Here is a 17,162-nt window from a genome sequence, read left to right as displayed (position 1 = left end):
GGTTCACCACCTTCCACCTCACTTGTCTTAAACAACCCCTTCTCAAATTATGCCTACTAGTTCCAGATTACCCCACTGGGGAAAACACTCTCACCTGTTGACCCTCCTTGGAACTTACAGTTCAATTCAATCACTTCTCAGTTTTCTATTCTCAAATGTGTATATAGGCTACAAGCAGGCACTGTTTTTAGAATCCATAAATCAATTTCGTACACAAGTTAGAAAATACACAAAATCACTCAAAACAGTAACCATGCCAACACAATATTGTAGCAAATGGTGTTGAGGGCCAATTTCCATGAATATTTATTTATTTTCTTTCACTGTATTTATTCTAGGCACAGTGATACAAAATGAGGATGTCCCATGCTCAATGGCTGGTTTCCACGGACTTGAAGCATCAGTTGAGTTTGTGTCTGCTACGGTGTTTAATAGAGAATGAATGGACGTGATTATTTGTTTGGTTTCAAATCAACTCTCTTGAAGTGGCTTCCCACAATGAAACTAGCAGACCGACTTCAATGGAGTCTGATGACCGTAGGGAGGTTACATGGAAATAGAATCCTTCTACCACCCCCAGTCTGCCAAAGACAGATTCTTATTTGAATATAATAATATTCATGGGAACTCTATCATGTGTTTGGGTGTCCATAACATGGGTCTGTGGTACAAAACGTTGGTGAGACCACACTTGGGAGTATCGTGTACAGTTCTGATTACCACTCTACAGGATGGGTGTATAGCGAGTACAGCAGAGATTCGCCAAGACGTTCACTAGAACGGAAGGCTTTATTTGATTGATTGATTGGAGAGACAGCTTATTCTCACTAGAACTTACACTGCATAGAAGGGGACTTTATAGAGGTATACACAATTATGAGATATATAAGTAGAATATACAGCTAAGATCATTTTTCCAGAGCAGGGGTATTCATCTCTGGAGGGCACAGGATTAGAGTGAGAGGGGGAGAAATTTAAAGGTGAACTGATTCCACAACCTACAGCTACAAGAGAAAATCTGCAGATGCTGGAATTCAAAGCAACACACACAAAATGCTGAAGGAACTCAGCAAAACAAGCATCTGTGGAAAAGAGTAAACAGTCGATGAAGAGTTTCAGCTCGAAATTTCAACTGTTTACTCACTTCCTTAGGTGCTTCTGGCCTGCTAAGTTCCTCCAGCATTGCGTGTGTTGTCACAGCCTATGGATTAACGTTCAAGGACACTACAACTCCTGTTCTCAATATTATTTAATTACTTATTATCTGTTTTTTTTTGTGTTTGCACTGTTTCATTGGTTGTTTGTCAGTCCTTGTGTGTACATTTTCAAAGATTTTATTGTATTTCTTTATATTTCCGTGAATGCCTGCAAAATAATAAATGGTGACATATATGTAATTTGGTAATAAATTTACTTTGACCTTTGAGCAACATGATAGCCAATAATTTCAAAGAGAATACAAGAAATCTTTTTTCAGACATATAAAGAGTAAAAGGGAGGTGAGAGTAGATTTCGATCTGCTGGAAAATAAACCTGCAGAGGTAGTAATAAGACCATAAGACATAGGAGCAGAATTAATCCATTTGGCCCATCGAGTCTGCTCTGCCATTCAATCATGTCTGATCCTTTTCTTTTCCCCTCCTCAGGCCTTCTCCCTGTAACCTTTGATGCCATGTCCAATTAAGAACCTATCAATTTCTGCCTTAAATACACCCAATGACCTAGCCTCCACCACTGCCTGTGGTAACAAATTCCACAAAGTCATCACCCTCTGGCTAAAGAAATTTCTCCGCATCTCTGTTTTAAATAGGATAGAAGGTCAGCAACTTTAAAATTTTCAGTGTTATCATTTCAGAGGACCTGCTCACAAATGCAATTACAATGAAAGCAAAGCAGCACCTCGACTTCCTTAAGACTTTTGCAAAGATTTGGCATAACATTAATAACTACTGACAAACTTCCATATATTGACTGGCTGCATCACAGCCTGGTATGAAAACACCAATGCCCTTGAATGGAAAATACTACAAAAAGTAGTGGATACAGCCAGTAAAGCTATCCCCACCAGTGAGCATATCGACACAAAATGTTGTCTCAGGAAAGCAGCATCCATCATCAAGGACTCCAACCACCCAGGACATGCTCTCTTCTCGTTGCTGTCATCGGTAAGATTTTACAGGAGCATCAGGACTCACACCACCAGGTTCAGAAAGACTTAGTGCTCCTCTGCCATCAGGCTCTTCAACCAAAGGAGATAACTTTACTCAACTTCAGCTGCCCCATAATTGAAATGTTCCCATAACCTATGGACTCATTTTCAAGGAGTCTTCATCTCATGTCCTTGATATTTATTCTCATTTATTACTTTCTTTTTGTTTTGGGAGCTTGTCATTTGTACACTGATTTAACACCCAAGTGAGGTACAGACTCCTGATTCTATTATGATTATTATCCCAGTAAAGGATTTATTAACTATGCCTACAAGAAAATGAATCTGGTCACATATGTGTATTTTGATACATTTACTTTGAACTTTGATTAAAGAGATTCAGGCCTACCGCAGGCAAATGGGATTACAGTAGTCAGCCATTGTAGCCAGTATGGATAAGATGGGTGATTAGGACCCATTTGTCCTTTTCTGTATGACTCTATCATTAATACTTTGGAATGAGTTCTGCTAAGATGAAAGCACAATGTGCTGTCTGTTCCTTTGATGGTTACAACCATACCTGGAGGTGACGTCTTCATGACCTGCTTGGTTTAAGCAGTGGACAAGCCCATGGGCGACAGGGTAGCATAGCAGTTAGTGAAATGCTTTAGACCAGTTTGCCGTAAGATAGGAGCTCAATCCCCGCCACTGCCTGTAAGGAGTTTGTATGTTCTCCTCATGACCGTGTGGGTTTCCTTCAGGTACTCCAGTTTTCCCCTAACATTCCACAGATGTACGGGTCAGGGTTAGCGAGTTTTGGCCTTGCGATGTTGATACTGGAAGCATGGCGCGACTTGTGGGTTGCCAGTACAAACTTCACTAATCTGAGTTGACTCAAAACAACACATTTCACTGTAGGTTTCAATGTGTATATCACAAATAAAGCTAATCTTAATCTTTGTTCCTAGTGTTTTGTTCCTTCAATCATTAACCTATACTGAATTTACAGAAAGGCACACCAATACTTTAACATACAGAGAAGTGGAATGGAGAGAAAATACGAATCTTCATCCAAATTACTGCAGTAATTTGAGTTTAGTAGGAGGACTCAAATTGGTGAAGAGCAGCCACTCACCTGTGCCACTGAGATCTTTAGCAGCGGATAACAAGGCAAAACTATCTCACCTGTTGTGCAAGTTTGTACAGCATTCGTGCACTGACTGCTGTCGTGTGTGTCCGCAGAAGGTTCTTCTGTGCTTCTTCAATCTTCCAATCATACCTGTACCTGATTACACACAAACACTGAACATTACCATAGCACATTGATATAAAAGGTACAAGATTACATGTGACAACTTCTCTAACTCATAACTCTTGCAAAAGTTCATCAATCACAATCCTCTTTTAATTCCTCAATTTCACTTATCGCAATCATTCCCAGAACGATTCAAGTCATTGTCCAAATGAAAGGCTTCGTTAAATTGCATTTACCAGCGGCACTAAATCCAGCTGCCGAGATACTATCATAACTTGCTAAATCTAACATACAAGTTACACTTTTCTTTGCTATTGTAGTTATGAAATACTCAAGACAAACACAGGAAATGCTGTAAGCACATAACTGTTCAGCTCCATCTGTGGGAAAATTGACACATCACTGCTCAGTTCTGTTGGATAGTAGATAATGGTGTTTTTGCAATGCAGAGGTTTGGACGCCAAGAATGAGTTATAAAACATGTTGCTTACAGCCACTTTATTAAACGTTACAAGAACAAAGAAAGAACAAAAAAAGAGCACAGAGGTCAGGGTCGACTTCTACAAAACCTTGCTTCAACTAGGGAGATAACCACGTTCCAGTAGTAACAATTAACCTATAAAATAGCCAGATTTAAGTGGTGTGATACCTGCTGCAGAAAAACTAAGAAGCTTCTATAGAATAAAAATGCAAAATTGAAAGTAGATATCCCTGGGCATGGCAAACAGAGTCTTTCAAATATTTGGGCATCATTATGCCAAAAGATTTAGCAAAATTATCAGAATGCAATTATCAGCCTATATACGAAAAAATTAAGGAAGATAGAACCTAATTCCTTTTTTTAGTCTCAGCTCAAGGATTGAATCTATTAAAATGAATATATTGCCCAGACTATTATCTCTTTCAGACCCTACCAATACAGATTAATCAAAATCAATTCAATGAATGGAACAAAATGTTATCAAGATATATATGGCAAGGTAAAAGGCCTAGAGTTTGTCTCAAAACTTTGCAATTAGCCAAGGAAAAGTGGGGATGGGGTCTACCTTCTCTTAGAGATTATTATTTTGCAGCACAGTTGAGAGCTGTGAAATGCTGGTGCAACCCATCATATGACGCTAAATGGAAAAACATTGAGGAGAGGATACTTTCCATCCCCATACAGGCAATTTTGGCTGATAACAACCTACAAAGGTTCATAAATATTATTGATAACCCATGGGTAAAATGGACTCTTAAAATATGGAAAACTATTATAAAAGAATATAAACTAGAGGAAGATACTGTAATTCTTAAATGGTGTGCAAATGACTCGGACTTTATGCCGAATAAACTGGATGCTAGATTTAAGAACTGGACAGCTAAAGGAATAACAGTTCTTTGCAATATAATGAAAGAAGGAACACTGTTCAGTTTTGAAATGCCTGAAGAGAAACACCTATTACAAAAACAAGACTTTTATCGGTATTTACAGATGCGACAATATGTTAATAGGACGGTTAAAAATGTAATCAAGGGAAGTACATGTTTGATAGAGCTATTTAGAAGAGCATATAATTCAGGTAACGGTAGTAGAATCATTTCAAGTGTGTATAAGGGTTTGTCAAATCTTAAAAACACCTTCGACTTCATACATTGAAACAAAATGGGAGAAGGAAGGAGGGATAATTATATCTGAGAAAGAACAGACAATAATATGGAGGTATCAATAGAAGTGTACCAGTTCACAGAAATGGAGGGAGTTTGGATGGAAAAACTTGATAAGATATTTTACTACACCCTCTCAGAAATCCCATTTTGATAGTAACCTCCCTGTTAGCTGGAGAAATTGTGGAAATCAAAATGCAAACCATTATCATATTTTCTGGGAATGCCCCGTTATCAAAGACTATTGGAGTGGGATACACAATGCCCTACAAGACATCGTTAAATGTGAAATACCCTTAGAGAGTAAGACCAAGGGCCGGCTGGCGGCTCAACAACATCGGCGCCAGACCCGGGAGCAGAGGTTCCCAGGTTCGAAACTAGTCATGTCCACCCCCAAGTACGCTTTCCATCCGTGCCGGGTTGAGTGTCGAGATCGCAACTCAACCTCATAACATAAAGGGAAAATACTACAAAAATGTCTGTGTGAGGAATGGCGCACCACACAGTCTCTCTCTCTCTCTCTCGCTCTGCACCTTGTAAAAAGCCATGAAAAATCCATCATCACGGACACATGCACTGACACGCACATGCACAGACTCGCACACATGCAGGCACATGCAAAAAAAAAAGAAAGTAAGACCATATATTTCGGGTATATACCTCGAGAATGGTTGAAAAGAGATAAATATTTAATGAATATACTGCTGGTGGCTGGTAAAAAGACTCTTACCAGGAAATGGTTATCACAGGAGAGCCCAACTGTAAATGCATGGATGGAAATTACAATGGATATTTACAAAATGGAGAGGATAACAGCAGCTGTTAATAGTAAGTTGGAACAATTTGATTCATACTGGGAAAAATGGCCTACATAACACCTCATAGGCCTGATTTTATTCTCACAAATCAATGAATATGTTGTAAAAAAAAAATCACTCCCTACTTGTACATAGTTTTGTTCCTTTTGCTTGTTCTTCCTTTCCTCTCCTTTCTATAAGTGTATACCTCAGATAAATATTATGTGGAGATCTGTGGCGTATACTGTATGACTATATGATATATATGTACAATATTTGAAATACATCTTATGGAAATGTTTGTTTGATGATGAACTTCAATAAAAAATAAACTACAAAAAAAAAGCAGCTATATCACAATTGCTGGAAAATTCACTGAACAATTACACATAAACAGCTGATATAAAAATAAAAGCAGACCAGTTAAACGCCAAGAAAATTTACAATTCTACACCCTAATCCAACAATTCCAAACTTAAGCTGCTCCTCAAGCAAAAGACAACTATTTATAGATGCTAACAGAACTTTATTTTTCTCAGAATTGTCCACATCACCTTACAGGCACATTTCAGACAAAATCAATGTTGCAATATGGGAACTGCAGCAACCAACTTATATCCAGTAAACCACTAAAAGAAAAAGGCCAATGAGCAGATATTCTGTATTCCCTGGTGTTAACTGATAATGTCCAAGCTCTTCAAATTATTGCACCAGTTTAAATAAGAGTTTCCTTCATATCAACTGCACACCACCAATAATTTATCGCTTCCTGTCAGTCACCTTACATACACTTCTATGCCTAGCGTTACTTTATGTATATTCAATCAATCTAATCTATATCTATAAGCTATTCTGTGTATTTATATTGATTGTGAATTTTATCTTACTGTTTTTTGTACTACGTCGGATCTGCAGTAGCGATTATTTTGTTCTCCTTTACACTTGCATACTGGAAATGATTTTAAACTTTCTTGAATCTTGAAATAAATAATAACGCATGCTGAATAATTTGAGAAGTTGGAGACATGCAATATGATGGTACAGAAAACAATTCTTCAACCAAATAATTTGAACAGACTTACCCTTGGGATCCATACCCTCCCTCTGAGTGGACCTTCTTCACCCTTTCAAGATAATCTATTGGAAACTCCGTTGCAATGGCAGGTTCTGTGATCAGAAAGAGAAGAATAGGGAGTAGTCTCAAAAGATATTTGTTGATAATTTTAATTATACAAAAACACACGGACACAATCTAGTGACTCCTGTCTAGATCCAGTAATTATCTCAAGAGGTCGGTTTTGTCAAATCATATCTGTAAAGGAGACATCAGAGACTGCAGGTGCTGGAATCTGGACCACCACACAATCTGCTGGAGGAACTCATCAACACAAGAAATTCTGCAGATGCTGGAAACCTTGAGCAATACATTCTTTTTAAATCTTTTTATTAATTATTATTGAAAATCAACAACAGAGAAAAATACATCAAAATAATCAAGATAACATATCCATATGTAGAATAAGAGTTAAACTATCAACCAGGCTAAACAGTATATCAATAATAATCAAAAAACAAAGTATTAAAGCTTTTTTTTATGGAAAAAAGGAAAGAAAGAAAAAAAAAAGGACCCCTACTAACTAAAACAGAGAAAACCTCTAATAACTAAAAAAAAAAGGGGGGGGGAACCCATTTGGAGCACAAACCTGGAGCTATACGCCATACAAGCTTCCATAAAAAAAGACATCAAACTGCCAACCAAACCCATATAACCAAGCATCAGAAAAGGACCGTCTTTATTAACTCGTCAAATGATAATAACGGGCAAAAGAACCCCACCTTTTCTCGAAGTCAAATTTAGGATCAAAAGTTCGACTTCTAATTTTTTCCAAACTAAGACATAACATCACCTGAGATAGCAATACCTTCAAAATGCTGGAGGAACTCAGTCAGGCAGCATCTATGGAAGGGAATAAAGAGTTGATATTTCAGGCTAAACCCCATCATCAGGACTAGCAAGGAAGGGGGCAGAAACCAGAATGAGAAGATGGGGGGGAAGGGAAGAATTACAAACTGGCAGGTGATAGGGGATTGGGAAGGGACAGGTAGAATTGATAAAGAGCTGAAAAAGAAGGAATCTGATAGGAGAAGACAGTGGACCATGTAAGAAATGGAAGGAGAGAAACCAGAGGGAAGTGATGGGAAGGTGAGGAAAAGAGAAGGGGTGAGAGGGGCAAGAGGTGAGAGATACTGGAGAACTCAGCAGTTGAGTAGCATACATAGTGGGGAAGGAACTGCCAATATTCCAGGTCAGACGCTGATGCAGAGTTTTGACCCAAAACGCTGACAATTCCTTTTACCCCAGCAGATGTTTGTTGCATTACACACAAAAGGTAGAATGAAAAATACCGACATTTATCATGTACACCACTATACGTCTGACACTTCCCAAACTATTCAACATGGTTTCCTCAGCATTCATTGTTAAGTGAGTATAGAGCCATCAACAAGATTCTACAATGAACTAAATAACTACAATTATTTACACTTCAGTTGCAGGACTGTTAGTGCATGAAAGGGGAGTCTAGGATTATAGAGACATCAGTCAGACTGAGAAAGAGAGTCAGATAGACATGCAACATAGAATAAATAGAGGTAAGTACAGCTGTAATTGCTAGGGCCTACGACAGTAACTCTGGTGTTCCACTTGGCTGTGAAGTGCAGAAGGTGGATATAGTAAGTTGCTGGTCAGGAAAGGAATTAAATATGGCAACACTTAAGATGACTCAACTATCATCACAGCTTCACAATGCCGCATTCCCCCTTGAATAGCTTATTAATTCTCACACAGTTTTGACTTTACAAGTGCAGACACAATGATCTACCCACAGACCAGCCAAGGCTACAGCTCTGCAGAGGAGCAGCATACACCTATTATTTATATTTAGTTAATTTTATTTAGTAATACAGCATGGAATTGGCACTTCCAGGCCTTTGAGCCATGCTGCCCTAGCAGTCCCCAACAAACCCGATTCACCCTAACAGGACAATTTACATTGACAAGTTAACCTACCTGGTACATCTTTGGACTGAGAGGGGAAACCGGAGCACCCAGGGAAAACCCATACATTCCACAGGGAGGATGTACAGAATGGTGCCAGAATTGAACGCTGAGCTCCAGACGCTCAAGCTGTAATTGCGTCACACAAACCACACCGCCACCGGGACACTTTTCAGCCCCGTCCCACTGTCTGCCAGTCCACAGGTCCACTGGAAGCTGGAGGCAGAGGACAGTCTATCCTGGGATTGGAAGAATGTCTGTGTGTGCATGTTTGGATGGGAGGAACTGGGCCTGTTTTGTTTTGTTGCTGTTGTTCTAGTGCTGCTGCTGCTGTTATTTCTGTTACTTGTGTTTTTTGTTGAACACTGTGGGCATGCTATGTTGGAACCAGAATGGGTGGTGACACCTGCCGGCTGCCCCAACACATCCTTAGATTGTGTTAGTTGTTAACATAAACAATGCATTTCACTGTATGTTCTAATGTCCAAGTGATAAATAAATGAATCTGAGTCTATGTCAGCACGGATGTAGGTAACACACTGAAGGTCAGATGCCAGTACATCTGACTCCCACTGTTGGATTTAACACTGAATCAAGGGATGGAACTCTGCCGTGCCGAGCTGGGTGGCCAGAAACACCTTTAGCCAGTCTTTCACTTTTAAACCAGCTGCTACAATCCACTTGATCCAAGTGGGTTAGTGACCTGCAAACTAAGCGATTGTGTTTCATATTCTCGACTTTAATTGATAGTCATATTCAATTATTTTTTCAGTTCAATTTAGAGCAATTTTTAAAATATATTTTTATTTGGAGATACAGCACAGTAACAGGTCCTTCTGGTCCATGCTCCCCAACTATGCCCAAGTGACCCATATTTGCCAACCACCCATACGGACTTGGAATGTGGTAGGAGACCAGAGCACCTGGAGAAAACCCACAATGTCACAAGAAAACAAACAAACTCTTTCCAAACAGCGGCAGAATTGAATCTCGGTCGCTGTCGCTGTGATTGCATTATGCTAACTGCTACAATACCATGCCACCTGAAATTTAATTTAGTTCATTCTCTTTTAACTGTTTTGAAATGTTGACCTGATCTGGGTGGGACTCAGGAACTGCAGCCTAGACCCAGCTGCTCTGTTTCTCAGGACCACTGAAACAATGAGAGATCCCATTCAACTGGATCTAAGCAACTGTGTCAGGACAGAGTGGGGCCCTCTTCTCATTGCTACCATCAGGAAGGAGACCCCTACACAACGTTTTAGGAATAGCTTTTTCCCCCTTTCACCATCAGATTTCTGAACAGTCCATGAACACTATCTCACTAATCTGCTCCCTTTCTGCACGACTCTTTAATATATTCGTAGTCATTTATAGTATATTGTACATATTGCACTGTTGCCACAAAACAACAAATTTCATGTCATATGTCAGCAATTCTAAAAAGCAACCCCTGTAACACCAAGCCAAATCAATGAGTACCAAGTTACAGTACACTAAGATAGTAGTTGGTGATGGATGTCACCGACAAACATAATCCTACGGTCACTTCACTCAAGACTTTACAGTGAGCAACAAACATACCAAAGTCTTATTGATCTATTCCTCCAGTCCCAAATTTCAGCTCCAGGAAAGACCCAAGATTCATCACTGACTGGAGCATGACTATGTGGTAGCTTTCAGTAACCCAGGAAGTCCACATGATAAACGCAAATGAATCATGACTATGTGGTACTTCACAGCAGTCAGGAAACACACGACATGGCGCTTTAAATCACTGTAACACTCATTCTCTCATCTCCACTGAACTAGGAGAGACTCCCTACCAGACAGGAAGAAAGTGTCATGCTGGTCCCGGGCAGGATGCTGCTGAGGTTGGAAAAGCGCGTCAAAATTCCAGAATGAACTCTCAATGAAATTGTTGGTCGGCATCTCTGTGAAACTAGAGATTGGAAAAAAATTATAAACCTCTCAAAAGAGAACAGGAGTTCTTTTTATCATTACCACATCAGATGCAACATCTTTCTAAATAAAGACTGAACATAGCCAAACAATTGGTACTTTCAAATAAAAAGTTAGAGAGAGGGTCATCATGTAATACAACACAAAAGCCGGCCCTTCAGCCGAAATGGTCCATGCTGACCACAGCATTTTCCCTGCTAGATCCAGGTGGCACATTTGGCCCATAACCCCCTAAGCCACTCCCCTCCATATACCTATCTAATTACCCCTTAAATGTTGCAACTGTATAATCTTGACCACTTCCCCTTTGCAGCTCATTCCCGGTGTAAAGTTACCTCTCACAGGCCCTTTTAAATCTCTCCCCTCTTATCCTGTACTTGTGCTCTCTAGTTTTGGACTCCCCAGTCTTGGGCAAAAAGACTATGACCATCCACATTATCCATACCTCTCATGAATATATAAACTTCAATAATGTCACCTCTCATTCTCCCATGTTCCAAGGAATAAAGATGCAGTGTGGCCAACCTCTCCCTGTAGCTCAGGCTCTCTAGCCCAGGAAACGTCCTTGGAAACATCCTTGTAAATCTCCTCTACAGCATCTCCAGCATGACAACGTCTTTTCTATAACGGGGTGACCAAAACTATATACAATACTCCACATGCAGCCTCACCAACAACGTGTATAACCATTCATCAACATGACACAATGAATGTTCCTGTGAGACCACAAAATAAGCCTATGCTTCGTGGATCGGCTAGAAATGTTTCCAAAATAAAGAGAAGTAACACTGGCCGTAAACGGCAAGTTCCTCTGCCTAGTGATGATCCTTTATGTCTGAGTGATTGCACAGGGAGAGCACTGCATAATTGTTTTCAATTAAACGAAAGCTCCTGAATAACTGGAAAAGTGCTGAGGCATTTTGGAAGCAGAGTTAGGAAGTGGAATTTACAACTATATTATCCCTATGTGGTGCTTCAGCACAAACCCCTGCACAATTAGCTCTCACTTTTTCTTCTTTCTTCTATCAGATGAGACCTTGCAAAAGCAGAATGAAGCATTTCTGTAGATCTCTGCAAACCTCAGCATAAGTAGTATTTGAATTTACCCAGTACTGCCAGAAATTGACAGGAAATCTGCACTTTCATAGCAGGTGTCTACATACTTCCATATTTGGAATGGAGGGTTATGAATTGCATGTGTCAGGAAACATGCGTACCAGCTGCAGAAGAGCCTGGGCCTTTACAACATGAAAGGAAAGATGTATTTTAATGTGGAATATTACTGTCACAAAGAATCAAAAACAGATACCATGCATACATGGAGGCTTCTGAACCACAGTCACTCCAGTGCACACAAGGATGTAAAACAAAGGTTCCAGCCTTGCAGTGAAAACCACATTTAAACAACCTGCTGACATAAGTGCAAGGAAAACAGGTGCACTTGCACAAGAACATGTGAAGGTGCCAGGACATGTTGCAAAGGATGGAGATTTAAAAAAAAACACAAAGGCACATTGCCTTTATAATAAAAAACACACAGTTTAAAAAAAAGTTAGGTTTACGATTAAAAAGTAACTGGTTAGGCGCCAGCATGATTTCGAACATAGAACAATACAGGCCCTTCAGCCCATGATGTTGCGCCGCTCTTTAAACCTACTCTAATATCATTGGGTGCCACAGCAGTGTAGCTGTCACAGCTCATGCATTCCGGAGTTCAGAGTTCAATTCTGGCACCATCTATAAGGAGTCTGTATGTTCTCGCCTTGAACCACGTGGGCTTCCTCCCACACGCCAAAGACATACCGGTTGGTAGGTTAACAACAGGAATTCTGCAGATGCTGGAAATTCAAGCAACACACATCAAAGTTGCTGGTGAACGCAGCAGGCCAGGCAGCATCTGTAGGAAGAGGTGCAGTCGACGTTTCAGGCCGAGACCCTTCGTCAGGACTCTCGGCCTGAAACGTCGACTGCACCTCTTCCGACAGATGCTGCCTGGCCTGCTGCGTTCACCAGCAACTTTGATGTGTGCCGGTTGGTAGGTTAATTGGCCATTGTAAATTGTCTTGTGATAAACTAGTGTTAAATGAATGGGTTGCTGGGCAGTGTGGCTCTGTGTCTCTAAACAATAAATAAACCCTTCTCTCCATGTAACTCTCCAGTTTTCTTTCATACATGTTCCTATCCAAGAGTCTCTTAAATGTCCCTAATGTACCTGCCTCTACTACCACCCCTGGCAGGGTGTTCCATGTATCCACCACCCTGTGTAAACAAAAAATACTCTACTTTCCTCCAATCGCTTTAAAATTATGCCCCCTTACATTAGTCATTTTTGCCCTGGGAAAAGTCTCTGGCTGTTCACTCTATCAATGCCTCTTATCATCTTGTACACCTCAATCAAGTCACCTCTTATCCTTTTTCTCTCCAAATTTACGTGGAGAGAAATAAACAGTCGATGTTTTGGGCAATACCATTCATCAGTTTCTTTCAGCAATAGTAACAGTTGCAACATAGTAGCAAAGCTTTCTACTTAAGGAAATTTCTGTTTCATTATCAGTCCAAAGATCAGTACACATTCCATCTGATAGTTCTGATGGAAGGATCTTGACCTGCCTATTCCCCTCCATAAGTGGTGCCTGATCTGCTGAGTTTCTCAAGCATTTTGTAAGTGTTACTCTACTCTTCATTTACCTAGTTTCCAGTTCCAAAATAGTTAAATTCATCCGAATAACCACTGCCATTACTTGCCTTTTATGCACAGCTGAAAAGGTTAATCTCAAGCCATTTAAGGCAGGGGTCCCCAATCTTTTTAACAGCTTGGACCGGTTTAATATTGACAATATTCTTGCGGACTGGCCGACCCCGGGGGAGGGGGTGGTGTTCAAGTAGGGTTGCCAACTTTCTCATTCCCAAATAAGGGACAAAAGTAGCAGTCAAATATGGGACACTTGTGTTTACCCCTAGAAAGACTACCATGACCATGAAGCCTTGCGCAGGCACCTGTGTGCGCATGCGTGATGTGCGCAAGTATGTACGTGCCAATTTCTTTTCTACAAATCAGTTTTGGCTTAATCTTCCTGATTCTGTTAAGTGAAACTACACTGTACATACACTATTTCTACTTTATATAGGCTGTGTATTTATATCATTCCTGCTTTTATTATATGTCAGTGTTATTTTAGGTTTTACGTGTTATTTGGTATGACTTGGTAGGTTATTTCAAGTTCAACAGTGCGTGACAGAGAACGAGGAAAGGTGCAGCTGACTCATATCGTTTCATATCGCCAAATCATATCATTTCCTCGCGCTTTGCCAGTGGTTGGGGACCACTGATTTAAGGTATTCAAAACTTACCCCATTTCCAGGAATATCTGTCGAAACTCTGTTCGGACTTTCATCAAGGGATGCAGGTGGCCACACTCCGGAATGATACCCAAGGCATCGAAGTTGTATGGTTTGAACTTCTTGCTTTGCCATGAACCACTGTGAGAAGATTTTACACAGATGTAACTTTAAGACCTCAGCATTTCTTTCAGCAACAGTAACAGATGCAACCTAGTCGCAAAGCTCTCTTTGTTTAAGGTAATTTCTGTTTTGTTATTGGTCCAAAGATCAGTGCACATGCCGGATTAAGAACTGAAACTGGACAATTTGAGTAGAGATAAAAATACAATATTGACAATTCTTTCAAAGTGCACTATGTAACACGGTATAATGGCAGGTTTCAACAACAATATCAAATCTGCACAGCAGGCTGATCACACCAGTACACTGCATTGTGTATTACAACTGGATTTAACACTAAGGGTTAAAGAACTAATAAAGTCAAAGTTTTTCCAGCCCATTAAAAGATTTGCTTTATTTGTCACACATACATTGAAACATACAGTGAATATATTGCTCGCGTCAATGACCAACATGGACCGCAAGTGTTGTCACGCTTCCAGCGCAAACATAGCATGCCTATAACTTACTAATCCATATGCATTTGGAATGTGAGAGGAAACCAGAGCAGCCGGAGAAAACCCATGTGGTCATGGGGAGAACGTACAAACTCCTTACAGACAGCACTGGGAATCAAATCCCAATCAGTAATCACTGGCCCAATAAAACCCGGTATCCACTTGTGAAAAGTTACCATGATCATCCACTGATGACCTGGTATCTTCTTGTCCAACACAATGCATCTTTCAGCAAGGATCAACATCCAGTCATAGCTGTGTTCAATTCATTTATGGAAACTTAAGTCTCAAGGGGAAAAAAAGATGACGGAAAGAGAATGTGAAAAAAACTATACAAATATGTTCCAATACTTGCCGTGTGCAGTTTTGTAACTGCCCGGTTTATCCACACTGGAGCCTGTCACAGTAAGACCTATGGCAGCACAGTATCACAGTGCTTATCACAACGCTTTACGGTACCAGCGATCCAGATTCAATTCACACCACTGTCTGTAAGGAGTATATACATTCGCCCATGATCGCATGAGTTTGCTCTGGGTGCTCTGGTTTCCTCCCACCATCTAAAGACATACAATTTAGTAGGTTAATTGATCATTGTAAATTGTCCTGTGATTAGGCTAGGGTTATATCAGGGGTTGCTGGGAGGTGTGGCTCAAAGGGCCTGCTCCGTGCAAGGGATACAGAGAAACAGAGACATGCAAGTCATTATGGCTTCAGCTTCAAGGTACGTAAATCTGTGTTACATTCTCATCACAGGAGAATTATTCTCTGCTGACAATTTGTAATAAAATAGGTTTCTGCTTTTGTTACGACGTTCTGAATATGTATTTATTGTGAATGGAAGAATCTTATTTGATATTTCTGAGATCTTACTTGGCTATCATCTCTGGAGTGAGATCAGTGTCTTGTTTGACCACTTTAGTGCTGAATGAACTTCCTTTAGTGATCCAATAGGTCTTCACAGTCCTGCAAGAAAGCATAGCAATACAGTTACAACAACGTAGGTGACCCCCACCATTCCACCAGCCAAGCTGAAGAGGAGGAAGAAATAAAAGGAACAAGACAACTTGCATTTATCTCTCACTTTCACTTAAACTTGAAAATAAACCTGACCTCATGACCTCAGATGTGCCCTATAGTGCACTATTTACATCAATGTTGTAAAAATATTTATCCACATTAAACTCCGACACTAATGCTACAACAATCAGAAAATGTACTGTAACACGCTGTAAGGTTTCACTGCTAATGTAGTGGCTTCTCTGTAATGTTCCACTGCTAAGGTAATGGTTTCTCTGTAGCAGCAATGTTTGGGTTATGACTAGAGGTAACGGGGCACGTTAGCCAATGAGCAGGATGTTGTTCTGGGAGTCAGGAATTTGCGTTTTTTTTGCCGGGGAGAGGTGATGAGAATGGAGAGAGTTGGTAGACCGCTGGACAGAGTGGACTTGGAACGAGGGTCACAAGGGTCCGAAGATCAGCGACAAGGAGTAGGTCGATGGTAGACGACCGGCTTATCAGTGAGCTCCAACGTCGCACATTAGACTGTTTCATGAGAATGAGCCCTTTTACTCGTTTTCTTTACTCACCATATAGTCAAATTAAGCATTATAAAGCTCAATCATTTAATTGCATATTGTGTACTGTTTGTTATTTTGTGGTACCGATTTGTAACAGGGGACATATTGCGCAGCATCCACCCAAAGATTTCTTAAGTTAAGCCGCTAGCCGAACCGAGAGTTACATACTTTGAAGTTTATTTTAAAACTAATCACTGGTCAGAATACCAAGCAGAATCCCTTGACAAAGCACATGGTAGCTTTTATGACTACTCAAAAGGTGACTGGCCATTCAGTTAACATGTCATCCAAAACTAGCATTGGTAATAATCCAAGCATCAGCCTTGTGTCCTCATCAGAGCAGCTTCTGAACTAACAACTCTAACTCAGGACAGAAAAGCACCATGTCAGGAGCACAGATTTTCCATTTAGCATGGGCATTTAGAAGTTGGATATCACTGCTGACTAAAGCACTGCTGAGGAAAACATTCCTGCTGGCTCTATATATTTCCAAGTTGTTATTCTGTGACCACTACCTGCTTCACTCACAGCTTCTTCATGCATCTATGAGTGGGCTCTTGGGTGTATAATTGAAACATTATGCATAAAATTGTTCCATTATCATGCAAAGCTCATTTATCATGTCAAAAAGTTTTGATCATGTGAGAACTTCTTAAAACATTCAGTACAAGACACACGTATCACCAAAGCCAACAAGCTCAGAAGGGAAACGCGAGTCTTCAACATGCAGCAAGTTAAAAGACAGGAAAAGTGTC

General features: G+C 40.2%; 1 protein-coding gene across 2 annotated transcripts in view; it reads right to left on the bottom strand.

Annotated features, from left to right (window-relative positions):
• farsa (phenylalanyl-tRNA synthetase subunit alpha) overlaps window positions 1–17,162 on the bottom strand; it is a 58,436-nt gene that overhangs the window by 25,177 nt on the left and 16,097 nt on the right. For both annotated transcript variants that reach the window (XM_072248223.1, XM_072248224.1), the window contains exons 5-9: window positions 15,701–15,793; window positions 14,220–14,348; window positions 10,733–10,848; window positions 6,931–7,015; window positions 3,335–3,434 (exon numbers count right to left, since the gene is read on the bottom strand). In XM_072248223.1, coding sequence (XP_072104324.1) covers window positions 3,335–3,434; window positions 6,931–7,015; window positions 10,733–10,848; window positions 14,220–14,348; window positions 15,701–15,793 — 523 coding nt within the window. The remainder of the gene's footprint in view (window positions 1–3,334; window positions 3,435–6,930; window positions 7,016–10,732; window positions 10,849–14,219; window positions 14,349–15,700; window positions 15,794–17,162) is intronic.

Source organism: Mobula birostris, chromosome 32, assembly GCF_030028105.1.
Source record: "Mobula birostris isolate sMobBir1 chromosome 32, sMobBir1.hap1, whole genome shotgun sequence".
Classification (NCBI taxonomy): Eukaryota; Metazoa; Chordata; class Chondrichthyes; order Myliobatiformes; family Myliobatidae; genus Mobula; species Mobula birostris.
Note: the sequence above shows the minus strand (reverse complement) of the source record. Positions and strands in the feature narration are given on the sequence as shown.